The 26,874-nt window shown below is 42.2% G+C and overlaps 1 protein-coding gene across 1 annotated transcript in view; it reads left to right on the forward strand.

Moving 5' to 3' along the window:
• The window catches only part of LOC115087992 (dedicator of cytokinesis protein 2-like), a 1,829,205-nt gene that overhangs the window by 345,862 nt on the left and 1,456,469 nt on the right, over positions 1-26,874 (forward strand). The window contains exons 14-17 of the mRNA XM_029595813.1: positions 7,694-7,818; positions 10,888-10,986; positions 20,051-20,123; positions 21,839-21,942. Coding sequence (XP_029451673.1) covers positions 7,694-7,818; positions 10,888-10,986; positions 20,051-20,123; positions 21,839-21,942 — 401 coding nt within the window. The remainder of the gene's footprint in view (positions 1-7,693; positions 7,819-10,887; positions 10,987-20,050; positions 20,124-21,838; positions 21,943-26,874) is intronic.

The raw sequence follows: 26,874 nt of genomic DNA on the forward strand, positions 1-26,874 counted from the left end.
GGACAATCTAGGCACATCAAATCATTTTATTGCAGCTAGATTGGTTTGAAAACTTCTCTCAGTGCTCTGTGTCAGAGAATTCTAAGTCTACTCCTTAGTGACAAGATTAAATATGCACAGGAGCACAGAGACTTATCTCAGTAGCATGGAAGAGCTCCTAAAACCGAATTATCTCCAGGAAGTTGACACTCAAAAGTTTTGTCTGTTTAACTTCAAAAGTTAGCCTAACAAAGGGGGTTATTTTGTAAGCCTATCGCACGCGAAAAGGGACTTTTCGCGTGCGATAGGTTGCTGGGAGCGGAGTTGGGGTGGAGGCGGGGTGCCAAGGAGGCGGACGCGGTGGTAACTTCGCTGGCAGCGAAAAGGTAAGACCCATTATCACCGCCAGTAGCGCATCATCTTTCATGGTGGCGCTATTGGGTGCAAAAACCGGCAGCGATAACACCACTGTGATGCAATCGCTACCGGCTTTCGCAGGCCCTCCCCCCCTGCCCCCCGTTACCGCCGGGATTCACCATTGTCTGCGAGAATGGAAAATTCCATCCAAAAATTTGCTGTTCTGATTTTTTTTCTCTCTCACTGACCAGCTAAATTTTATCTTGGCATATCATGTTGGTATATAAAAATAAATAAAAAATAGCCCATGCAAAATCTAATCAGACAGAAGAAGGCAATCCTGGGGTGTCCTGTGGTAGGGTTCTACCTTGGCTGATCAGTTCTGAACAGGGATTACTGTTGTAACACTCCCTGGAAGCGCATACAAAATATAGGAGGGTTTGGCACCTATGTGGGCTGAGCGCCAGTTTCTCAGTAGGGTTCTATCACAGTCTGGATCAAGTGGATGATGCAGTGCACCCCGGTCCAGAGACAAATATGGGGCTTTTGTTTTCCTTGGCTGGACAGGGAACCCCACAACACAGGTCTTCCCCCTTTGGCCCCATCTGACTGCTCCTTCACTCCCTGCTCCCCAGGTACTCTCACAAGTAGATAAAGCAGGGACTCACTCCAATATATAATCAAATATTCTTTATTTCCTGAGGGTGATCAACAGTCAGATATTATAACTGAGCTCAGAATATCTGAATAGGTTTAGGAGTTCATTGGTTTCTACAGCGAAGTGGTAACAGCATTAGCTTTCAACCCAATAATTTGATATACTTTACCTATTCCAACTTTATCTTCTGAAACTAATGTATACAAAGATACAGATACCTCTCCTCTCATTTTTCCATGTCATTCCTTGACAAAAGGTGCTTCACAGCTTCCCTTATTAACGGGCCGATACAGTAAGGGGCGGTAGAAAGAGGTGCGTTAGTGCCCGGCGCACCCGCGTTTGCTGCACGCACAGTTCGGATCACCTACCGCTCGATACTGTATTTAAATGGCATGCAAATGCAAGCCGCGTCCAACCCGCATCCAACGCACGTCCATGAAGCACAATCCATTTTACTGTATAGGCGCTATACAGCGCCTATACAGTATCCTGGGTGCATTGGTACCTGTCATTTCAAACGTCATTTCAAATGACGTTTGAAATGACAGTTACCAGGAAGTGGATGGCTCTCCTACAGTCCCAAACCAACCCAATCCAAGCCCCAGCGGAGAGAAATGAAATTTAGCCGTCCAGTCCCAAACCAACCCAATCCACAGAAAAAAAATGCTTTTCGCACTTAACCACCCAGTCCCAAACCAAACCAACCCAATCCAAGCCCCAGCAGAGAGAGACGAAATTTAGCTGCCCAGTCCCAAACCAACCCAATCAACAGAAAAAAAATGCTTCTCACACTTAGCCGCCCAGTCCCAAACCAAACCAAACCAACCCAATCCAAGCCCCAGCAGAGAGAGATGAAATTTCACAGTCCCAAACTTTCCCCCAGCCCCCGCCCACCTGCCCTGGCCGCGGCCACGCAAGCCCCCAGCAGCAGCAGTAGAAGGGCGTCGAGAGAGAGCAGCGAGAGAGAGTGGCTTCATCAGCCCCGCCGGCGAAGATGAATACGTGCACGCCTGTAGGTCCAATATGGACGCTCAAGGCAGCGAAGGCGCATGCACACACGCCGTGACCGGCTGGACGTCGGCGGTCACGGCGTGTGCGCATGTGCCTTTGCTTAGTCAGCCCCTTTTCTGCACAGTGAACATGTAGAATGCTAACCCTGTTACAGGATAACACTCCATGCATGGCCAGTCTGCACACAGAATGTATTACTTATTTGTATTTATTTATTTTTAAAATGCTTATATACTGCTAAAACAAAGGTATTGCACCAAGCGATTTACAAACCAACCTAAATCATCATATGCACTTAAAACCATGGAACATGCATAAAAGTACAGTGGTAATTAAAATTATACATTTAACAAATCATTAGCATATCACAGCTAAAATATATTAAAATTTATAATTAGGCTAAGTATTTCCAAAGGCAAGTTATTTGCAAACCATAATAAGGTCCTACTATTCTATGTGTACTTGCAAATTGCCCAGAGAAATCTGCCACTTTGTGGCAATCTGCATGATATATGTTATAGTATGTTCTCTGTCATTTCTTCACAGGCCCTGCACCATAGTTAGAGGTCTGTGAGGTCCAGAAGCCAAAAATACATCAGAGGTTCATATACGTGCCTATGTTATAATGACCATAGGCGAGAATATGCGCGCATGGTTTAACATACAAGTACATTTTAAAAGATGCATGTGTGCATCCATAAACTCATGTATTGGGGCATATGAGCAAAATACACTCACTTTTATATTGTGTGTGCAAATACATGCATACCATTTAAAATATCCCTGTTGTGTTGGAGCCTTTACATGCATATTCACAGAGAGAGAGAGAGACTCTTTTAAAGGGCCAATCTGATACTCTCTATATATCCCACTGTAAGTGGGGTGCTTTCAACTCAGGCAGACCAATGTAACATTGCCCACTCCCCAAAACCCACCCTGTTGAAAGTGCTCCTCTTACAGTGAGATAACCCTTTAAAAGTCTCTCTTTTTCTCTCTCTCTCTCTCCCCCCCTCGTGTCAAAATCTCCAGACTTGTGCCTCATCAGGACCTAATAGTAAAGTAACCTGTGTAACTTGGCCTGCATTGCATGGTCAGCCTTGCAAAATTCGGGGGTTATGTGTGCATTCTTGGCCCCACCCCTGAACATCCATTCCCTGCCTCTTTATCCTTGATGCACATACTTCCCGGCTTCTTAAAATTCATGTTACTTGCATAAGGCCCACATACGTGTGTTTGGAGTTGTTTTTGCACGAGCAACGCTTTTAAAATCTGATAGGCTATACATGCGTGCAACAACCGCTTTCATCGTGTAAGTGGACCAGTGAGGCTGCCAGTATCCCACTACTAGTAAATTTCCCCCTAACCTTGAAGATTAAGGAAGTCAGAGCAGGTAAGAAAAGGATTTTGTTGGCCCAGCGGGGCTGTGTGGCTGTGTGACAGAAAAGCCCTCGTTTTATCACTCACGATAATTGCTGCAATAAGAGCCGCTATGGCATGATATAAACAGTTTTTCCCCTCTACCACACAAAAATATGTGTAGTTAAATCCAATGTTAAATCCTGCATTAGTGTGCATTATTTTTCCTGGCGCACGGTAGAAGTCCTTCATTTGCATAATTTTCCAGGTTTTGCATACTTATTATCACATTTGCATGCAAACATGTGACATGATAAAGATTGTGCATTTATTGGGCGTTAGAGCCTTTTTAGCATGCGATAAGGCCCTAACACAATTTGATGAATGACCCTGTTAGCCAGACAAACCATCTGAAAATTGACCACAGTGTAATTTTGGCTTCTGGACCTCATAGAACTCTAACATAACCAATAATTTCTGAAACCAATGTGAGAACAAACATTCTGCCCTTTAGAGTAATAGCCAGTGGCGTGCAAAGACATTTCTAGTGAATTCAGTCTCATTCCCTCAGCCCCCTTTCCGCTTCCATTTCTACTCCCCCCTGAGTCACCAGCAGTCTCACTCCCTCTGTCCCCTCTCCTCTCATACACCCCTTCTCCCCAAGTCTTCAGCAGTCTCACTTCCTCTGTCCCTTCTCCCCAGCATACAAAAGACAGAATCCATATGGTATTAGGCCTTTTATAACATGTACTGTGTGTAGTCTTGGCCATCAGAAAGCCATGCATAAACAAATTACAATATAGTAAACTTCCCATACCAAAACAACACTATCTGCCAGCACTCAGACAGTAACAACAACCCTACCTATAAAGAGGAAATACTGCAAATATTACATTAGGCCCTAAAACACCAACAAACCACGTATTAGGGAAACAGAACAAGCCAAGCTGCCTAAAAATACCTGCAAATACCTAAAAATATTGTAAAAAAGCTTTTAAAACTACATAGGTCCCATCCTCAGATGTCAGTTCAGAGACATTCACATCTAGAGATGGATCCTATATTCTCTCAGTAACTCATGTACGGTATTTTGGATAATATATACGTAGATCCAATAAAAGCTATCATAGTCTGTCAAGAAAACAGTTATCTCAAGAGACAAATCTGCCTTATCAAAACAACACTAACTTCCCCAACTCAAACACCAACCACCCTACCCAGGAAAGAGCAGAACTGCAAATATTACATCAATAAAATATTTAAAAACAGCATCCAACAATTAAAGCTAATAGAGTTAAAAAAAAACATTCTCTGCTGTCCATACGTGAGAACTTTTTATTTCTAATCACCCTGAGATTGTCCTGGATTAGTTGGCAGGGGAGAGGTTGCACAAACGTTATCCTCTTTCTCTTCCCCATATAACCACTCTAACATGAGTTCATTCTCTTTCACATACACACACACACACACACACACACATATACACAAAGGCACACTCTCACAGTGTCTCTCTCTCTCTTACATACTCACCCTCTCTCACACTTAGCTCTCTCTCCCCCACACACACACAGGCACTCTCTCACATGCAGTGGCTCCCTCTCCTTCACACATACATACACACACACACACACACACACACACACAACAACAACAACTCTCTCACACTCAGTAGCTAGCTCTCCCTCACACACACAAAGGTATTCTCTCACACTCAGTAGCTCTCACACACAGGGATTCTCTCACACAAAAAAAGGCACTCACGCTCTCTTACAAAAAAAGGCATTCTCTCCCTCTCACACATGCACACACATCCAGTGGCTTTCTCTCCTTCACACACACATGCACACTCATACTCAGTGACTCTCTCTCCCTCATACACATGCACACCCACACTCAGTGGCTCTCTCTTTCACGCAAAGGCACTATCTCACATTCAGTGACTCTCTCTTCTCCTCACATGCACACACTTGCACTCTCTCAAATGTAATGGCTCTCTCTTCCTCACACATATAAACAATCACTCTCTCACACTCAGTGGCTCTCAAACACACAGTCACTCTCACATAAAAAAAAGGCATTCACTTCTTCACACACATGCACATTCTCACTCAGTGGTGCTCTCTTCTTCCCACACACATGCACACAAACAGTGGCAGGAGTCGAATTAATACAATGTCATCTGCTACTGCAGGGCTGATCTTGTGATAAGAGCTGCAAGATCAACCCAGCAGCAGCAGGAGAGAATGTTCTCTTAAATGTGACTCCTGCTGCCTGGCTGGCTGTAGGTCAATGAAGTGGATGGCATGATTGAAAGCAGCATTGGCTTGGTTTATCCCTGCCCAACTAAAAAAAAACAAACATAAAAAAAAAATAAAATGCAGAAAAACCCCATAACCAAAATACATTAAGGAAATTGGTTAGGGCTGAATCTCTTGAAGGCCCTGATCGCACGTCACTGAAATAGAAGACTGCTGTTGCTTGTGTTGCTTGTGTTGTTAATCTGTCACCTTATGCCAGTGTATTTAATAATTCAATAAAATAATTCTGGGCAAAGAAAAGGACTATCTGTGCTTATCCCCTGGACATTTCACTGTTGCGGGTGTACTCTGAATATTCCCAGAATGCATGGTGTGCAATTGACCACTTTAGAAACGTGGCTCCTTACTATGTAGAATCCCACTAACTTCTCTGAGTTTTCCCTTAGTTCTCTAGATATTCTCTAATTTCCAAGACTTTTCCAGTTTATATGTATATTACTGCAATGATAGGACAGTCTTGTTGATATACTGTGCAGTAATATCTCACAATTCATTGATCAGAAATAGATGCACATGTCATGGAAGGTTAGCTTACATGGAAATTGATGATTTAAGAATGGGATTTTGTGGTGAGAGCTGAATGAAACAAGCAGTTATGCAGTAGGTTAGACTGAAAGAAGACAGGAAATTCATTGAATACAATCTTTTAATTTATTCATGGCCATCTGTATGTGGTAATACAGAAATCAAAAGTGTCTTCCAATCTTTGTGTACCATATGGATTTTTTTAACGTCTAGTTTTTACTACCCTACTTTTGCCTAAAATTTTCAGACTTGTCTTTAAGTATGAGGTAAATTCAAGAAAATCTCTCTAAAACAAGGTCAACTGTGGTCTTCCTCAGTAGTCCTAGAGAAGTCACAAATTATGGACTTAAAAAGAAAATCTAAATGATATTGTGGCAAGTTGTCACAAAGGCAGGCACTTAGTTGTAATAATGTAGGTTAATAGACAATAATGGTATTTTCCTCTTTCATATAATAGGGCAAACAAAACTGTACATCTTTGCTTTGTAGTCTAACCCAACTTTGTGTGATATGACACAGTCACACCAAGGGTAGATTTTAAAACATGCACACGCGTCCATGTGCAGGTGGCTATTTTATAACATGTGCATGCATTGGCATGCACATGTTATAAAATAGGATTCCTGCGCACACGTGTGCTGGATTTCAATATTTGCATGCGCATGTGTGGGCGGGTCGCCTCTTTTGCATGCAGAGGAGGATTTTTTAACTTACGTGTGGCGACGTGATTTGTGTTTTTCCCAGAACTTCCCTAACTCTAACCCTATCCTTCTTCCCCTCCCCTCCCCACCCCTAAACCTCCCCTAACTATCCCCAAATTGTTTATTTTCATACTTACTGCTCCTCTGGAGCAGAAGTAAACTCCGCGCGCTGGCTGGCTGCCAGTGCGCACTTCCCTGGGACAGCGACTAATGGCGCTGTCCTGGCCCGCCCCCTGCCTTGCCCCTTCCTGCCAAATCAAGCCCTCGGTCCGCCCCTTTTATCTGGCCCAGCACTTCTGCGCTGGGGGTTAAGCATGTGGTCAGGCCCTTTGGAAAATGTGTGCGCCATGCGCAAGGCCCGGCCACATGCATAACCCCCAAAATTTACTCGCGCAAGGCTCTAAAATCCAGGCTTCAGTGTTTGCAGTTCATCGTTCTATAAATTTGCTTATAACAACTTCTCTTTCTTCATACCTCTTTCCTTCCCCCTCTTGCTCTTGCTTTCCTACATTTTCTTTCCTTCCTTTTCCCTCTTCTCTTTTTATCCTTGTTTTTCTCAGTTTTCTTTCTTTTCTCCTGCTTTCCTTTACACAACTTTTCATCTTTCATATTTGCTCTAATCTTTCTTTTTTTACCCCATTCTTTTGTCATCCGAACTCTTTCCATTGAATTGTTTCTCTTTTCTCTTTCTCTTCTATCCCTTTTTTCCTCATGTTTTGTCTGTCTCTTACTTTGCTTTTTTCTCTCTCAATTTTGTCACTCTTGCTCTGTTTGTTTGCTGTTTGCAGGAGATGTCAGGAATGATATTTACCTCACGCTAGAGCAGGGAGAGTTTGACAAGTGCAACAAGAAGACCCAGAAAAATGTGGAGGTCACTCTGTGTGTTTGCGATGAGGAAGGGAACATTGTCCAGGTAAGAGTTCCAAGACATTATCCAGTCCTTGGTCTTTCCTCTTACCCTCAATTAAATATCAGTAAAAGAAGTTGGAAGCCATCTTGCTTCTCAGTGTGTTTTGAGGCTAAAAAACTGTGTGCTGAATGTTAGTGCTGTTTACAGAATGCATGTGTTATCCATGGAGAGAGAAACAGAGAGATTTTGAAGGAGTGTGTGCAGATTATAGGGGTGTGCATTCGTTCCCTATGAATTGGGAATCCGCAACGTATAGGGCCCTATTCATTGTATTTGTGAGGAAGCGAAACGTATCGCGATTCCCCACAAATACAATGAATCTTCGCCAAATTATTTGGCCGCCTAAAGGAGCCAACCCCCCACCCTCCTGACCCCCCCAAGACTTACCAAAACTCCCTGGTGGTCCAGCGGGGGGGGGGGGGGGGGGTCCGGGAGCCATCCCCTGCACTCACATTTTTGGCTGCCGGTTTCAAAATGGCGCCGATAGCCTTTGACCTACTATGTCACAGGGGCTATCGGTGCCATTGGTCCAGCGGGGGGTCCGGGAGCCATCCCCTGCACTCACACCCTCGGCTGCCGGTTTCAAAATGGCGCCAATAGCCTTTGCCCTTACTATGTCACAGGGGCTATCGGTGCCATTGGTCAGCCCCTGTCACAAGGCCATCGGCGCCATCTTGTGCTCCTACCATATGACAGGGGCTGACCAATGGCACCGGTAGCACCTATGACATAGTAAGGGCAAAGGCTATTGGCGCCATTTTGAAACCGGCAGCCGAAGGTGTGAGTGCAGGGGATGGCTCCTGGACCCCCCGCTGGACCACCAGGGAGTTGTGGTAAGTCTTTGGGGGGTCAGAAGGGTGGGGGTTGTAGTTAATTTAATTTTAGTGGGGAAATGAATAGGAATTAACGTATAAACGTATTGGGAGGCCCCCTTACCGAATGCAACGTATCTGCCCCCCGACGAATACGAATCCCGAATGCAACGTATGGCATCCCTCTGCACATCCCTAGTGCAGAAAGGGTCCATCCTCTCTTTTCTATGTGCCCTGGGTTCCAGCTAAAGGATCCGTCAGTCCAGGGATTACACAAATAATACTAAAACAAAGGGATACACCATGAAACTTACAACCAGCAGATTCAAAAAACAGATTATGGAAAGTACTTTTTCAAGCAGTGCACTGTCAAGCTGTGGAATCTGTTGCCAGAGGACCCCATCAAGGCAACTAGCATAGCTGGTATAATAGAGGTTTGGACAAGTTCCTTGAAGAAAAGTCCAAAACGCATTATTAGCCAGATAGACTAAAGATAGCTATTGCTATCCCTGGGAGTGAGTAAGAGGAATTGGTCTCTTTTATGGGATCTGCCATTGTGACCTGGATTGGCTACTATCGGTGACTCTCATCCTTGCACAGACCTTTTCTTTTAATTAAAATAGCGAGCTGTCCCCACCACTGATCACTGTGTAATTACTGGAGTTCAGGAGTATGCTGATGCTGGGCTTCTCGAAACAGGCAATCCATCTTCTCACATGGACTCCCAGACTCTCTCATCTATTAATGGCTTTCTCATGTTAGAACAAGACCTGCAGCTGAAAATGGGCAGTCAGGGCCATCAGTCATGTCACCATGGCAATGATCAGGAATAAGTTAGGGCCGATGCAATAACGTGTAGGTTAAAACTGTGCACTGAAATTCAGCGTATACTTTCTTAACGCACAGGTTAAAATGTGTTTAAAATTCCAATGTGATAGGCTAATGTTATGCTAATGCATTGGGAGTTTAAAAAGTGTGCTGACTGGAAAATCACACACAAACCCCTGTTAAAATGTGCACTTAGCACAGGCTGAACACACATTTTAAAGTTCGGGGTGTGGGGGAGTCTCTCAGCCATGATTTATGTGCACAAAACTCATGTAAAGAGTTCCCAAAAGACATTTATGCACAAAAATATTATATGTGCACATAAAATATGATTTCTGCGCACAAAACTAATTTCAGTACAGAAAGCATGTTTTAGGCACAGAAAACGTATTTTATGCACAGAAAACATGCATTTGTGTGCACAAAGCATGTTTTATGTGTATAAATCCTAATTATACATCCCAGTGTTGGAATTTCAGCTTTTGCCCATAAACTAACATTAGCGCTGGAAACTTTACTCCAGCTCCGACCAGGAGTAGCCAGCGCACCTCTCTGTACCGGGGGGCGGGGGGGGGGGGGGGGCGGTAATAGTTAATATTTTTATTTGCATGACATTTACCTGTGAGGGCATTAAGCAGGATGCAGAGTTTTACATACATATTTTTTGTGCATAAAACTAGCTACATTGGGAGTAACATTTGTGTCAAAATATTTTCGTACAACTGCAGGTAAAACTGCGCTCTGCTGAACGCACCTTATTGCATCGGCCCCTCGGTGTTTCCAAACTGGGGGTTCTTCAAACTAACCTGGCCCACAGTTGGTTTTAAGAGAGTTTTTTTTCCCCCAAGGGACTGGAAGGAGCTCCTTAACTGCTGCCTGTCCTGCTACGACATTTTCCAGGAAGTAGGGAGTGAAGCGTTTCAACGTTTACCGCTGCTTCTTGTCCTGACTAGTCATTGCTCAATGCTCAATGAATGTTTCCCATTGCTGCTTGCTGGTGCCAGCAACTGCATTTCAAAGGCACTGCTGCCTGCTCTTACACTGACCATGGATAGCGAGTAGAAGGTCTTCTGATTAGTGGAGCCTGTTAATGAGGCATCGTATTAGTTGTAGTGATATGGCCTGTAATTCTGCATGCCATACCATATCGATCTGTTGTGACTTGCAAGCATCAGCTCCGTAAGCCCTGGTTAAAGTGTAAGAATGGAAATATAATCATTATATTGTAATAGGTAGAAAATAACCTGGTTTTCCTGGCACATTATGCCAGGAAGAAGTCAATATTGGAGCACACTGCTGGAGATATACGAGAGAAGAAGAGGGCATTTGTAAAGTTTGTTAGTAAATAGCTTCAATCTCTTGGTCTCTCTTTAATTCTTTTCTTCTCTCTCTTTCCCCCACCCACCTCATTCTTCCCCCCTACTTTTGACAGAACGTGATTTTTCAAGGGGCAGGGGACAAGCCCGTCAGTGAGTATCATTCTGTGGTGTATTACCAGCAGCGGCAGCAGCGCTGGATGGAGACTATAAAGGTTGGTGAGATAGAACAATGTGTACTTTGACATTAGGGTTGGAGTAATTCAAATGCATGCTTTTTCAGAAGTATAGAGCTATTTGAGTGTGAACTGGAATGCATACTGCTGCAGAAGATATGATTCAATATTTCTGCGGTATGCATTGATTTACTCTATTTAATTTGTGTTTCTAGGATGTGCTGAAATAATACTTAAGTACCTCTTCATTGACCCATAGTGGAATGCCAAAGGAGTGGTCATTGTGTGGTGACAGCAAAACTGTGGCTGCATGATATCAGTAGGAACCCAGCCATGGAAGAATCACACAAAATATAAACCCAACAAAATAGCAAATGTAAACATTTATTAAAGAGCACTGAGAAATGGAAGGCAAGCAGTCAAAGCCCTGTTGCTGGTTAATTTGGGCAGGCTGGAGATTTCTGCTCCCACCCCATGACCCCTCCCTTCTTTTATTTATCATTTCTGGGAGTTAATCAACTCTCTTGGTGCTCTGCATGGCCTTGTGGCAATTTTGAATCATGCAGGGGTCAGGTTGACCCCTGGTTGATTGACTTATTAGGATGGGGGGATGGCAGGATTATTTCTTTAAGACCTGGATCACTCCTCCATTGCTTCTGCACATTCCTTTTAGCTATCCACCCCCCAATGCTTCCTTGGTGGTTATTTTGTTCCTGTTATCGGTGATGTTGATGCAGGGTCGGTAACCAAGCCTTATGTGACTAATTGTATCGACTGTTGCCACATGAGTTGAGCCAGTGAGCTGATTAATGTACTCAGGGTGAGGGCATGGATTAACCCAGGGCAGCAGAGGCATGGTAAGTTCACCGACCGTGCTGCGGGTCCTCCTCTGCTGGGATGAGGCAGAAAGCAACTAGATGTGGCAGAGGTATACCAGTGCAGTTTTGAAACTGTGGCCTTGTTACATCCAAGCATGGTGTTCTCTGGTTTGTTCATGGGCAGAGGGAATGGATTTGGGAGAGGAAAGGAGAACCTACTGGAGGCAGGCAATCCCATATACCCATGTTAATGCAGTTCAAACAAGCACAGAGTACACAAGTCTCATAATACTTCATACCACTGACATTTTAATCATTGCCCCCAAATCCATAACAATTGTTTGAAATTTTGAAAATCTTATTATGCGAAAGTGAATAAAGAAACTTAAAAAACTCAAAAATATATCATCAGTAATATATTGCGGGTTTCAGTGTCACCATACACCTACTTCCAAGGTTTTCCTGCCGAAACACAGCTGTGTTAGTTTTCAGGTTTCATGCATTGGTTTTATGGACTCTGTGAAGACTCTGCATATAAGATGAGTACAATTTTTTCTACACAAATCAATTTTTTGTAAGAGATAAGCAGTCTTGCATCCACAGAAACACATGGGTTTGACAGTGCCTTTGTTTTCTTATCTTGAATATGGAAGAAACTCGCAGTATATTATTGATGATATACTTTTGAGCTTTTAAAGTTTCTTGATTCACTTTTACACGATTGTGGATTTTGTGATGATGATTAAAATGGATGCATGCAACATTATAAGAGTTGTATACTCCTGTGCTTGTTTGAACCACAGTTCTCTTTAACAAACGAATACATGTGTTATTTTGATGGGTTTGCAATGCATGTGACTCTTCCACAGTTGGCTTCCCATCGTACATTAATAGGTAGAATTTTCAGGTTACCCTCAGGTGATAGCTTGTGCATGATGTCCATGCCATGTGGTGCAATGAGGACCCTTCAAGCCATCTTTCTGACTACAGAGGAAGTGCACTACTTGCAGAATGTTTTTCATTGTAAATACAGCACTGTCTGACTATGCACTAAATATGCAACTCTGAAGTGCCAAATAAGTTCATACCATACAACCCATGAATGAATTCTACTGCAGTGTACACTGAATCTCATTAAGGGGAGAATTACTGCCAACAAACTCAGGGGCCTATTTGCTAAGCTGTGGCAAAATAATGCATGTTTGTGCTATTTTGCTGCAAGCTATTTGCTGCAGGATTTACTAAATGGCAGTACCCATGTGCCACAGTTTAGTAACTCCCATGATAATTTTTCTCTTGTTGCTGCAGCTGGGAGCTTCATGTGTTTCCATCCTCAGCAACTCGTGCTGGTGGCTCCTCAAAGGAGAGCTTCAAGTTAGCTTCACAGTTATTCTATTGCCTATTTGCCCGGCGCACGCAAGGCCCAACCACGTACGTAAAGGCCAGGATTTACACACGCAGGCTGTTTAAAATCTACCCTCATCTCTGGGCGCAAAAGTCATGACCACATTTCCCCCACACTAGTAGATCTCCATTGGCTCCCAATGGCAGAATGGATTAAATATAAAATAGCTACCTTTACCTTTAAACTGATCTCTTCTGATATTTCACCATGGACAATGCACTTTTACATATATACTGCCCCACACACCAATTAAGCTCCTCTCAGCGGGGACTCTTGGAAGTGCCTTCAGTACGTCAAGCAAGATCATGCTGCACCAGAGAGAGAGCGCTTTATCTGTGGCGGCCCCAATTTTGTGGAACTCATTGCCCGAGGCTCTATGCCTAGCAGATAATCTAAAAACCTTCAAATCCTTGCTGAAAACTTGGTTATTTAAATAGGCGTATGATTTGATTTGAGAATTTTAACTGAGCTACTCATATGTGTTAGCTGGAACTGAGCTGGTCTCGAATATGTATTTTTATAGTGTGTTTGTGTAAACTAATGTATGATTGTTTTTACTTGTATACTGCCTAGTTTCTCCTTTAGGCGGTTTATAAATACAAATAAAGATAAAGATGTATAAATCGGGATTATTATACATATGTTATATTTTTTTGTGTCTGAACTATACTCTTATATGTTTATAAAATAGGTAATGAAAGTAAGCGCTTTCATTGTATTGAAAATATTTGCCCTGTACTGAAATATACAGGTATACTTTCAGACCATAACTATGTTGTATTTTATAAAGACAGTAAAATTAAAATGAGCACACACACACCCATGTATGTAGGCACACACACCCCCATGTATGTAGGCACACATGTACTGGAATTTTAAATCATCCACGCAAGTGCCTGTGTATTATATAAAATACGCCTAATGCGCAGATGTATGCTCCTAATTTTAAGCAGTTACATGAGGAAATGTTATTTGCGTATGTTTCTTTAGGACTTGTCAGCTTTTATACCCATAAGTGAACACATTTTAAAACATGCATGCGTGAAGTCAACGAGCAGTTTGACCAAGTAATCCATCAGTTTGCCCAGTTTTTCTCTAGGTCATAAAGACCCCTCTGGTTCTTCAGTCTGCAATCCCCCCAGTTTACCCAGACTCCTTACCCAGTCCGTTTTTGGATATAATAAGTTTTATTCAGACTTACACCTGATAAAGAGTAGACATTTATATGCACAGGTAACAGCCCTTCGCGCTCTGTGTTTTACCGGTTTTAAAATCAGAATTTCTGTGCAGAAATGTTGGCTCCACCCTAGAACGAAAGCACATATACACACGTACGTTGCTGCTTTTAAAATGAATTGGGCATGCTGGGCCTATATACTTATGTATATGGACCTTTTGTGCTGTTTTTATTCATATGGCAAGGCAGAATCTGAAGTTTTAGTCTTCACTGATTCGCCTTCAATGGAAATGATATTTTTTCATTATGGCACTCTGAATTCTGACAAGCTTTGGAGGTAGTAGCCTTTTTAAAATGCTAGTTCTCTAGAAGCACTTATGGAGCTCCTTAGTTTACGAAGTGTCATGCTGAACAGAAAAGAGCTAATCATGCCTTAGAGAGACAATGACATAAGTACTACTACTACTACTACTTAACATTTTTATAGTGCTGTACAAACATACTGTCCCTGCTCTATAGAGCTTACAATCTAATAAGACAAACATACAGGACAAGATACTTGGGGCATAAAGCAAGATAATGGTTAAAATAAAAAGAAAGTTAACAAGACTAAAAGCAGGCAATCAGGCATAAGATTTAAAAGTGGTTTCAAAATTGGTGGGTCTTTAGATGGGATTTAAACATGGCAAGAGAGGGAGCATGAAGCACCTGTTCAGGAAGACTATTCCAAGCACATGGTGCAGACTGGTAGAAAGCACGGAGTTTGGAATTGGCAGCAGAGGAGACTGACACAGATGGGAATGACTTATTCGACAAGTGGAGTGCATGAGGAGGGGTGTAGAGAGAGTTAAGAGAGGAGAGGTAGTGAGGAACTGCAGAGTGAAGGCTCTTGTAGGTGAGAAAGAGGAGCTTGAACTATATGTGGGAGTGGATAGGGAGCCAATGTAGTAACTTGAGAAGAGGGGTTATGCGAGCATAGTGACTTTGGCAAAAGATAAGTCATGCTGCTAAATTTAGAACAGATTGCAGTGGAGAGAGATGGCTTGCCAGGCGACCTGTAAGGAGAAGGTTACATAGGCTAAGTGGGAGGAGATGCAAGAGTGGATAAGGGTTCTGGTAGTATGCTCAGAAAGGAAAGGATGGATTTTGGCAACGTTATAAAGAAAGAAGCAACATTTTTTAGCAGTGTTTTGGATATGCGTAGAGAAGGACAGAGAGGAGTTGAAGAGAACTCCAAGGTTATAAGCTGATGGGACCGGGATAACGACCATGTTATCCACAGAAACAGAGAAAAGAGGAGAGGAAGAGGGGGAGGTGGGCTTGGGGGGAAAGCTAAGGAGCTCTTGGCCATGTTGAGCTTAAGGTGGCGGCGGGACATATAGGCAGCAATCTCAGACAAGCAGGCCAAGATCCAGCACTGGATTTCTGGTGAAATTTCTGGTGTAGAAAGGTAGATCTGGGAGTCATCAGCATAACAATGGTATTAAAAACCACGAGAGGAAATCAGAGCACCAAGGGAATTGGTATATAGTGAGAAGAGAAGAGGGCCCAGGACAGAGCTCTGAGGCACACCAGTTGATAGTGGAATGGCAGTAGAGGAGGAACCACCAGAGAAAACGCTAAAAATGTGATTGGAGAGGTAAGAAGAGAACCAAGACAGGGCAGAGTCCTGAAATCCAAGCGAGGACAGAGTATCAAGGAGTAGGTGGTGATCAATAATGTCAAAAGCAGCAGACAGGTCAAGGAGGATAAGGGGCTGTTTCAGTTGAATGTAGAGGGCGAAAACCAGACTGGAATGGATCAAGAATGGCTTGAGATGTAAGAAAGTCAAGACAGCAGCTGTGAACAGCACGTTCAAGTAGTTTGGAGGCAAAAGCAAGAAGGAACAATAGTTAGTAGGACAGGTGGGATCCAGTGAGGGTTTTTTATAATGAGTGATATGATTGCAACACGTTTGAAGGCAGCAGGAACAGTAGCAGTGGAGATTGATAGACTGAGGTTGTGACAGAGAAGGGATAACAGCAGTGGAGATGGAGCTGAGGAATTGGGTGGAGACAGGGTCAGAGGAACAAATAGTGAGTTTTGAGGAAGAGAGAAGACGAGCAGTTTTCTCCATTGTGACTTCAGGAAATGAGAGGAATGAGAGGCGGAGACTAGGGGAAGAGTAGAGGAAAGAAGTGGGGGAGAGGCAGGTAAAGGTGAAATAGTTGAGAACTCAAGACTAATTTTGTGAATCTTGTCATGAAAGTAGTCAGCCATAGTCTGGGGAGAGAGAGAAGGGGAGGAGGGAGGCGAGGGAAGTTTGAGGAGGGAATTGAGAGTGGCAATGAGAAGGTGAGGGTTGGATATAAGAGAGTTTGTCAAATGGACATAGTAATCTTGTTTAGCAAGTGCAATAGCAGACTGGATTGGAAAGTGGTCCGCATGAATTTGAAGTGTATGAAGTCTGTATGGGCACGGGATTTTAGCCAGAGGCAGAGAAGGCATAGAAACAAAGGTAGCGAATTCTGGGGGTGAGCCAGGACTGGGGTTTAGTGCATCTTACAGGACGAGTAAGAGGAGGGGCAAGAGTGACTGAAGAGAGTATAGTGCTGTAAGAAGAAACTGCTTCATCAACAGATGCAGACAAAGTTGTGGAGGAAAGGAGAGCTGAAACAGCAGTGGATGCAAGGGTCAACAGCTTGGAGATTCCTAAAGGTTGTAAGTGGTGACTGAACCAGTCTGTGGGGGAGGGTGGTTTAGTGTGAAAGTTATAAGTCCAGGTCTGATAAAGACAAGGTAATTTAGAAATCTCAGTGTAGGTTTTATAATACAGAAATTCAACAGGGGAAAAAGGAACTTTTACTCTGACAAAATCAGAGCTGGAAAAAATAAACCTTAACAATTTAAGGTGGTCTCCCAGCTATTACATCCTCAGATCCCTGAAGCTGTTGCTCTGGGTGCTTATCCCAGCCTTGATGTTAACGCATTAGCAAATTATTTTGAAAACAGGATTCAAAATCTAAAGGGCAAACTAGAATCCAATTCCTTGACTATTGCTATTCCCAGTTGGGGGGTGGGGGGTGCCCATTTCTGCCCCTAGGAAAATATCCCTGCCCCTTACCACGTGCAGTATGTGGCTTCAGCTGGTCTGAGTGCCCTCACTGTGACAGAGGCCTCACCAGAGCTTGCCTGCCTGTGATGTCAGTGTAGTGTCCGTGTGCTAAGGAGGAGCAGAACTCTCTTTTGGGAGGGGGGTGTTAAGAGAGTTTAAAACCCCTGCTTCCATGTGAAGCAGGAGGCTTTTGAGAAAGGAGTTAAAGAGATTCCAAGATCTGGAGCCTTGCTTGACTGGGGTTGAAGCTGTCTTTTCACAGAGTAGCACCAGGGACCTTTTCCCTTCAGAAAGAAGGCTCAGAGGAGTGAAAGTGAAGGATTTCAGGCTCAGCGTTCCCAGGAGTCCGGAAGGGAGAAAGAGGATCCTAAGACCCGGGGATGAGGATAGCAGGAGGTGCCAGAGGAAGGACAGCCTGCCTGGGAAAGTTCACCAGAGTCAGAGGCTGATTCCACTACAGACAGCCGGAGACTCCAAAGAAGAGAGAGAGAGAGAAAGAAAGAAACAAGGCACCCAAGAACACATTTTCAGCTACCAAACAGATACTGGGAGTGCCTAGGGTGGAAGGGGCACCCATCCTTAAGAGTTGACCTGTTTGGGGGTAATGATTGGTGACTTTTTGACTTGAGCTACGATTGGAGCACTATTCAGAAGTGTATCTTGTCTGGAGTTTGATTTCCCTGTCGTCAGTCAGTAAAGATTTTTATTTTGAACAACAGCACAGGTGTGAAGGGTATCTTTTTGGAGTGCTTGACTGGTGAGCAGGTCAAGCCCCTCTGTGAGGGCCTTGAAATGTTTCTCTCTCTCCCCCCCCTCCCCCAACATGCGGGAGCCCCAGGAGGTCATGGAGCCTTGTATCGTCCGTGACACTCCCCATTTGCCCCTGTACCCAAGAGCTGACTGGGACAAGGGCTACCCCAGTCTCTGGTGTCCCTAATTTAATGGGATTCTGATAATTGTGGACAGGACCCCAGGTCATATACCATGGGACAAATGGAATCACTGCGGGAATCTTTTGATCTAGTGACTGTACACAAAGTGTAACACACTATGAAGGCAACTACCTCCTAGTGAGTTTTGCCCAGGGCTTCATAGAGGCTTAAAATGGCCCTGTACCTGTCCCCCTGATATCTGCCCTTCCAGGGTTTATAACAACACTGAGGGTAATTTATTAAGTTGGTTAACTAGTCTTATAAATATTTCCTTGAACTGGGACAATTTCTATCATCTCATAAATCAGCTCTAAAAACCTTCATTGGATAAAACAAGATTTATCAAATTATAGACCCATTTCTAACCTCCCCTATGCAAGCAAAATAACAGAACAAGCTGTTGATCACCAGTAACCTGTTTTTCTCCATTCTTCTTCCTAACTCAGTCATCGGGATTTCATAGTAACGTGGTAAACAAGGGCAACTGACTCATCCAATCTAGATTCCTCCTCTCTGGCTCTCCAGCACTTTCCATGCTTAAACTGACACCATCTCCACTTCCTTCCATAATTTTTACCCATCCTTTCATTTCTGTTTCTACCACTGTCCTCCATATCTGTCCCAAGCGTGTCCTAATTCTGTTACAGTGCCAGTACCCACCGTCTCTGCTGATGCATAGAGACTGAGGCTACACCATGTGGTGGGCCTAAGGCATCTTCTAGTCTGGAGGTGTTAATGAGTGTAAACCTAATTCCTGATTTTTTAATTGCCCTAGTGGCCCCGGATGGGTATACAGTAGAAGGTTGCTAGATGATTCTTGGTTCCAAGTGACAGTCTGAGCCACTCCTGGTTTTGACCCATTGAATAAAATTTCAGTTCTGCGGCAGTTCCTTAGCACATTTGAATACAATTTGCATGTTTTACATATTAAATGTAACTTTTTATTTGACATTGTAAAAATAAAGTACTCTGCCAACTGTTTGTGAATCTGTGCATTCTATTTTTTTATTCTTTGTGCTGATCTGGCCAGAGGAGAAGAGTGATGGCACCTTGGGCTGTGTTCTCCTCCTTTGCTGCTGGGTGCTGCAAGATTATTTTGAGTCAGGTAGCTGAAAATGCAAGTCAAGCCCCAACAATGCAGGAGAAAGACATGACCTGAGGCACTGTTGGTCTCCTCTTCCTCCTGCTACATCAGTATTGGGAAGGAGATTGAAAGGGCACGGGTGAGAGGATGAGGGAAGGTGGAGAATCCTTTGATGAGATGAGCATGTGCTGAACCTAGCTCCTCATTCCCGTGATTTTACAGAGACGAGTAAATTCCATCGCAAGGAACAGATTTTTCTGCCCTGGCTATAGAAATCAGAGGCCCTGTTTACAGTCCTGCTGTCCTTAGAAAAACTGGCACTGTAATCCTCCACATACGAAAGCACAAAGTCGAGACTAACCCAGTCTGACCCTTTTGACCTGAAACCCTCTGGAAATTCTAGTGTTATAGCTCTATGATTTTCAGACAGGGACACTGTTGCTATATAAAATAGAGTTTATAGAGCTGAAATACAGCTTGTAGCCTTGCTTTGATTAAATGCAGAAGTTACTCAGGCGATGCCATTATACAGAAGTACTTCTCCAGCTGTCATCCTGCCCTTTGTGAGTCTTTTTAACATCTTGCATTTCTAGATTGCCATTCCCATTGAGGATGTTCACCAGTCTCACCTGAGGTTCATGTTTAAACACCGGTCTTCTGTTGACTGTGAGTAGCTGAAGCACCATCATCTGTCTTGTTTATGATCCTGAATGGCCTGGAAAAGGGAATCATCCTCTCACCATCCTGAAATGTTCACCGCTTAAGAAGTCTGTATTGTTGCTTTGCTGCAGGGATACGGCATTACTTCACTGTATGCCAAATCCATGTTATTACTAAAGGACTACGCACTGCATATAGTAACAAAGTAAATGAAGACAGATAAAGACCAAAAAAGGTCCCAGCAAGGTGTTCAGGGCTGTAACTGCCGCTCCATGCAGGTTACCCACGTGCCTTCTGTTTAGGGTTGTAACTGCCGCTCGTGCAGCAGCCCCTCTGAGCAACAAGCCCCTTTATAACAAACCAAAGATATCACCCAAAGTAAATCTTTCTGCAGTGCTTTTTCAGTCTGTTTTGCTGTGTTTTCAATTTTCTTTCTATCCAGTTTCCAGGTACAGACAATACCATATGTTATTCGACACTCGTATGAGAGACGTTCTAAAATAAATCTTATATTTCCCAATTCCAGATTGTTTGCTATAATTGCAAAGGGGTCTGCATTGTATAATATGTCTTTCTAAAGATTGTGCTTGCATGAATAAAGCAAATGCCATCCGATACCCGGATCCTGTAAATGTTGCTCCTGAAGCAAAATAAAAAAAAAAATCTCTTTTGTCCACACTGCAGGGTCCATGAAACCAGGGAAAATGAAGGGATTTTTTTTGTTTTTTCATATTCCAGATCTGTTTTTCTCCTTTGCAGGTTCGATGGCTCTATCTCCTATGGAAGCAATACCAGCAAAGTACTGGTATTCTTTTCCATAGTTTTAGGGGGAGAAAGCTTTTTCAGTCCTTCGAAAGTTAATGCAGAGGGCTTGTCTGTTGGATTATCATTTTGGATAGTCAGTGAGCTCTACCCTTGCTCCTTGTTTCTTGTAGAAGTGAACAGTAGACTTTTGATAAAGGAGACATAGCTTGATCACAGTCGTTCAAGATATCTGTTAAACATAGCTTTAAAAACAAATGAATGTAGATATTACCCTAGTCATAAAAATCTGCTATCAGCAAATTTCTGTATTTGTGTCGGTTTCTAAATGTTCTTGCTTTTTCCTTAATATAACAAATCTCTATCAAAACGCAGTTTTCAGCTTATAAATATTTTACCTTTGTTTCTAGGCCCGCTGTGCTCTTGCTTTTCAGATACATTTTTTATTTTCAGCGCCACAATTAGGCCATCATTATTCGTGTTAACTCTTTCTATCAGAACTAGTTTTTCTCTTTATATGTCTGTACATCCTAACTATGGCCACCATTAAGTTAGTCTAGAGTTACTGGAAATGAGGTGAGATCCACTAAAGGCACGTTTACGTGCAGAAGTCAAGGTGCTGTCTCTGGCCTTACTGAGACCCCATTTCAACAGCTTGGGTTTCACTCTCTGGGTTAGGGCTCCCTGCGCATTTCGATTTGTTGTATTAGGAAGTGATCCGCCTGGCAGCTGTGTACAGTATTCTGCTGTGGTAAATTCTGTTCATGACAAACACTTGTAATTGGCTTTCACACAGTTTGTGTAACGAGGGGCTTTGCTACAACCATAGCAATACTGCACTACAGTGCCAAATCTATGCTATTTTTGTAAGAATGTCTCCCTATGGCATTCCTTCTCTGTGTTGCTAGAGAGATGATGTTTGCACAATATGGCAATTTATATTTTGATCCTTCTCATAGCTAAAGACAAAGGAGAGAAGAACTTTGCCATGGCATTTGTGAAACTGATGAGGCCAGATGGCACGACATTACAAGATGGAGAGCACGACCTGATTGTATATAAGGTGCAGATCCAGCATGTGTTTGCGAAGCTTATAACATGGGGGTGGGTGATGGGAGATAGGACTGTGCATAGCTCATGAAAAGGAAGTTTGGCTATGTTAGAACCTGCAAATAAGGATTTCAGTTTTTCTTTACTATATATTTTTCCCTTCTATTAGCCTGCTTCTAATTTTAATTCTATTTATTTTAGATTTTTATATTCTGCTTTTCAGCACTTCAAAGCACATTACATTCAGGTACTGTAGGTATTTCCCTATCCCCAGAGGGCTCACAATCTAAATTTGTACCTAAGGCAAGGGAGGGTAAAGTGACTGGCCCAAGGTTGCAAGGAGTGGCAGTGGGATTTGAATGCCGGTTTCCCTAGTTTGTAGCCCACTGCTCTAACCACTAGGCTACTCCTCCACTGACCAAAGTGCTCTGGTTCATCTGGTTTTGCCCTGAATAGATGGCTTTCAGTTACCGCACAGACTACTCACCTTGTGACCTTTTATACATAATTGCTTATAGGAGTAAAGGAATAGCCTAGCAGTTAGTAGTACAGCAGGCTATGTGACAAGGAAGCAATGGCTCAAATCCTGCTGACGCTCCTTGTGAACATGAGCAAGTCATGTGACCTTCTAGTGCCTCAGGCACAAATGTAGAGGCTTATTCAGTAAGCTGTGGTATTTTTCCCCACAGTAAATGCCTCCTAAGGAATGTGCAATGGCAGCCCCAGTACTCTGCAGCTGCCATTGCTTAAAGGGGTCAATGGCATCTCATAAGTCCCCTCCCCATAAAGTGGTTAAAAACCCTAGGGATCTCCATCAACACCCCTCGTTTCCTGCCACCTCAAGAGTTGCAACTAACTTCAGATCAAATAATGCAGCTTACTACTTTTTAAGCAAGCTGCATTATTTGATTTACATTGTTTAGGGTATTAATGAGCTGATTGCTATGTATTTGCATGCTAATCAGTTCATTATAATACATACAGTGCCAGCGCTGAAATAACACAAAGTATTTCAAATACTTCATTTTAGGCCATTTACCATGCAAAAAAGAGTGTTTTTGTTTCAAATATTTTATTTGCATTTCAAGAACTATAACATAGTGTACAACATGTGAGCTACCCAACAGTGAGGTGATTCTTCATACCACCAGGTAGCATACACAGAAGTCTCAAACTACAGTTTTTCCATTCCCCTCACAAATGCCTCTTCTTTGCCCTTCCCCTATCCCACCCTATTCCTTCCCCCCCCCCCCCCCACACACACTTATTCAATTTCAAAGACCACTAAATATAGATAAAGTGTTACACCCATTCTTCATACAAGTTCCAATCTGCCTTTAAAACTATGCCGGCATATCATTCAAAACCAAGCTCCTCTCTTTTGGGGATAAAAATTGCAAATAGATATCCCACCTCCTCAGGAAATCACATCTTTTCAATGTCCAATCAGCTCTCGCTGCATATTTTTCCAGCACACATGTTTGATGCACCACTTTTTTTAGTTGTGACAATGTTGATGCTTTCGATGTGAACCATTTTTTAGTAGACCACGCCCTGGTATACTTATTATTAAAAGTGTGATTTTTCAAGTCATCCTATAAAAATATTGGTATGTCCAGTGTGAGTCGTACTTCAGTTAGCATTGATAGGTATCTCTGCACCTTTGCCCCAACTGTCATATAATGACCCAGGTCCCGAATTGGTATCCCAAGGTGCCCACTCCCTCCGCAATGTTTTGCATTTATCAGATTCTGCAATACCTAATCGGTAGGCCTGCTTTGGCAACATATAAAAGCATTGCAAAAAATTAAACTGAGTTTCTCTTAAACTTACATTAATAACTTTGAATTTTTTTTTGCTTATGGGGAAGTAGGCGCAGGAGGTGGGGGGAGGGGGACTCCTGAATGGAAATATTTATTTTTATGATTAAATGCGCCATTTTCGGGGGGTGGCTAGTTCAGCCCCATAGGACCTTGGCAACTCGGGTGCATGGGAGGTGGGGGACAGTCCACAAATTTTTTTTTTTAATGCAAAGTAACTAAACAGGATATATTATTTTTTTAATATATCCAGTTAAGTCCAAAGTTAAATGGCCACATGACGTTGGGTACTTTAGACCTGCTTCTAGAAGATTAGAATAACTTAGCAGGATATACTCGATATTCGGCTAAGTTAGCAGGATACTAGAACCCCTCCCCAGACCGCCTCCAAAATGGCCCTTTCATATGCAGCTAAATAATAGTCCCTGCCTTATTTGTTTCTTGTTTCATGTAAACCGATGTGATATCTCGATCGAATGTCAGTATATAAAAGCTATTAAATAAATAAAATAAAATAAATAACAACATATCCAGCTATAATTTATTTATTTATTTATTTATTTATTAATAATCTTTTATATACCGACGAACGTTGGGAACATTTCATCGGTTCACAGAAAACAAAATGCAGCTAACGAGCTTTACAGAGAACAAATAGATTCAATATGCTGTTTAAGCCATTTAGACGTATAACTTGTGAGTCGGTTAAATAGCCATCGCCAGGTTTTCACTACTGATCTGATTAAAGTACTCTGTTGAAAATGAATTGGCAATATGTGATATGTTTTTGCAATATATAGCATCATTCTAATGGTTTAATTCTGGCATATTCCATTTCTAGAGGAGTATAAAATGTACAGTAGTATCTATGATACAGTCTCTTAAATGTCTCAAATTACATGCCGTATTATATAGTTTTATATTAGCTAATCCTAAACCCCCTTGATCCCATGTTTTCAGTAAAGTCGTAAAACTATATGAGGTATAGAATTTAATCCACAAACTGTCGGATCTGCCTCTCTATTCCTCTTATCTATTGCTTTGTGCAATAAATGGGCACTAGTTGCATTAAATACAACTATTGTAGGAGAATCATCATTTGATATAGTTGAACCCATCCCTCTAGCAACACTGGATATTCCATCCAATTCTGTAGTTGTTTTGTAGTATGTCCTAGTATAACTTTATAGTTTATATTTTGCATTTTATTGGGTTCCCTATATAATTGTATTCCTAAGTATTTAAGGGACTCTTGAGCCCAAGTATGGGGAATTCATTCCCAAACATTTCCTTAACCGCATCTGTCATTGGTAAGGTCTTTGATTTTTCCAAGTTTAATTTTAACCCAGCCAATTCCCCATAAGTAGAAAATTCTCCTAGCAAAGCTGGAAAAGATATGATTAGGTACATATTAATATATACTAAGATGTCATCTGCAAAGGCTGCTAGTTTGAATAGTGCAGATCCCCAGTTCTCAGAGATATCCCCTGATGTGAACATTTTCCCTTGTTCTTTTCAATAGCGGTTCCAAAGATATGAGAAACAATAAAAGGGACAATGGGCAACCTTGCCATGTGCCTCTTTTCAATTCAAAATACTCAGATTGGATTCCATTTACCAAGACAGAAGCTAATGGATAGCTATACTGTATCTCTCTCAATGACCTTTCTAAAATAATCCTCTATGCCTAACTCTGTAAGAGTTGTAAACATATAAGACCAATCTACATAATCAATCACTTTTTCTGCATCAAAACCTAGTAGAGAAGGAAGCTGCCTCCACTGACTAGTTTCTACTGAGGCCACAATTTTACAAATGTTAAGTGTGGAGTATCTCCTCTTCACGAAACCCACCTGATCTTCCCCAGTCAGCTTTGCCAATCTGTCTACCATAATCTTGGCTAGCAATTTCATTTCAAAGTTCAACAATGAAATTAGTCTTTAGGATTCAGGGATCATAGGGTCCTACTAGCTTTAGGAATTATGTAACAAACACTATATTTGGAGAACACAGAAAGATTCCTTTTTGTATAAGTTCTTCAAACATTGCCCATAATGGCAAAAGCAGCTTCTCAGATAATATCTTTAAAAATTCTGTTGAGTAGCCATCGGGCCCTGGAGCTTTGAGGAGTCTTGTTTGTTGAATGCCCTTTAAAATCTCTTGTACTTGTATAGGTCAACTGAGTGTTGCTATTTGGGTCTAGGACAACTTCAGTAGATTTGTCTTTGCTAAATATTCCTGCAATTTTTCTTTTGGAGGAGGAGCAGATGTATATAGTGATTGATAGTAGGTTTTAAATATCTTACAAATATCTTTCATCAGATTAAGAACTTCTCCCTGATTATTTTTCATTGCTGAGATATATTTCTTACCACCCCAGTTCTTTGTCAGATTAGCCAATACTTTACTGGATTTATTACCATAATGATAGTACTTGGCTTTGTAATATACTGCAGAAGAGTTTTCTTAGCTCTCTGATGTAACATAGCTCAGTGCATGTTGCATAGCCACCAGGTTCTCTCTATTCATTGCTATTGGGTATTTCTCATATTTCTTTTCAACCTCTCTCAACTGGCCTTCTAAATGTTGAATTTCCCTTATCATGGCCTTATTTTTCATTATTACAAAAGAAATTATCTCCCCCCTCAACACAGGTTTTACCGTTTCCCAAAAAAGGATCAGAGTCACTTTGTGGGCCTCATTCAGGAGTGAGTACTCTTCCCATGTTTTCAGTAAATACTCCTTAAAATCCTGTTTTCTATATAAATAACTGGGAAATCTCCATATTGGTTGTGTTCCTGGTGTGTGGAAACTCTGCATATCCAACTATTTCAGTACATGATCTGTTTTTCCTAGTGGACCAATCTCCATTTTTAATATTCTCGGAAAGTCCCTGTCTCCTATCAACAAGTAATCGATATGAGAATTTGTTCCATGTGCTCTGGAGATATGCGTATATTTGGAATCTAGCAGATGTAAAGTTCTCCAAACATCTATTAGTCACATTGTCTCCTCTTGCTGGGCACCCTGATGATCTATCTAAGTAGGATCTAGAGCACAATTAAAGTTGCCCCCCACCAGGAGTGTTCCTTGTACATTATCTGCTAACAACTTCACTATGTTAG

This window comes from Rhinatrema bivittatum, chromosome 1 (assembly GCF_901001135.1).
Source record: "Rhinatrema bivittatum chromosome 1, aRhiBiv1.1, whole genome shotgun sequence".
Classification (NCBI taxonomy): domain Eukaryota; kingdom Metazoa; phylum Chordata; class Amphibia; order Gymnophiona; family Rhinatrematidae; genus Rhinatrema; species Rhinatrema bivittatum.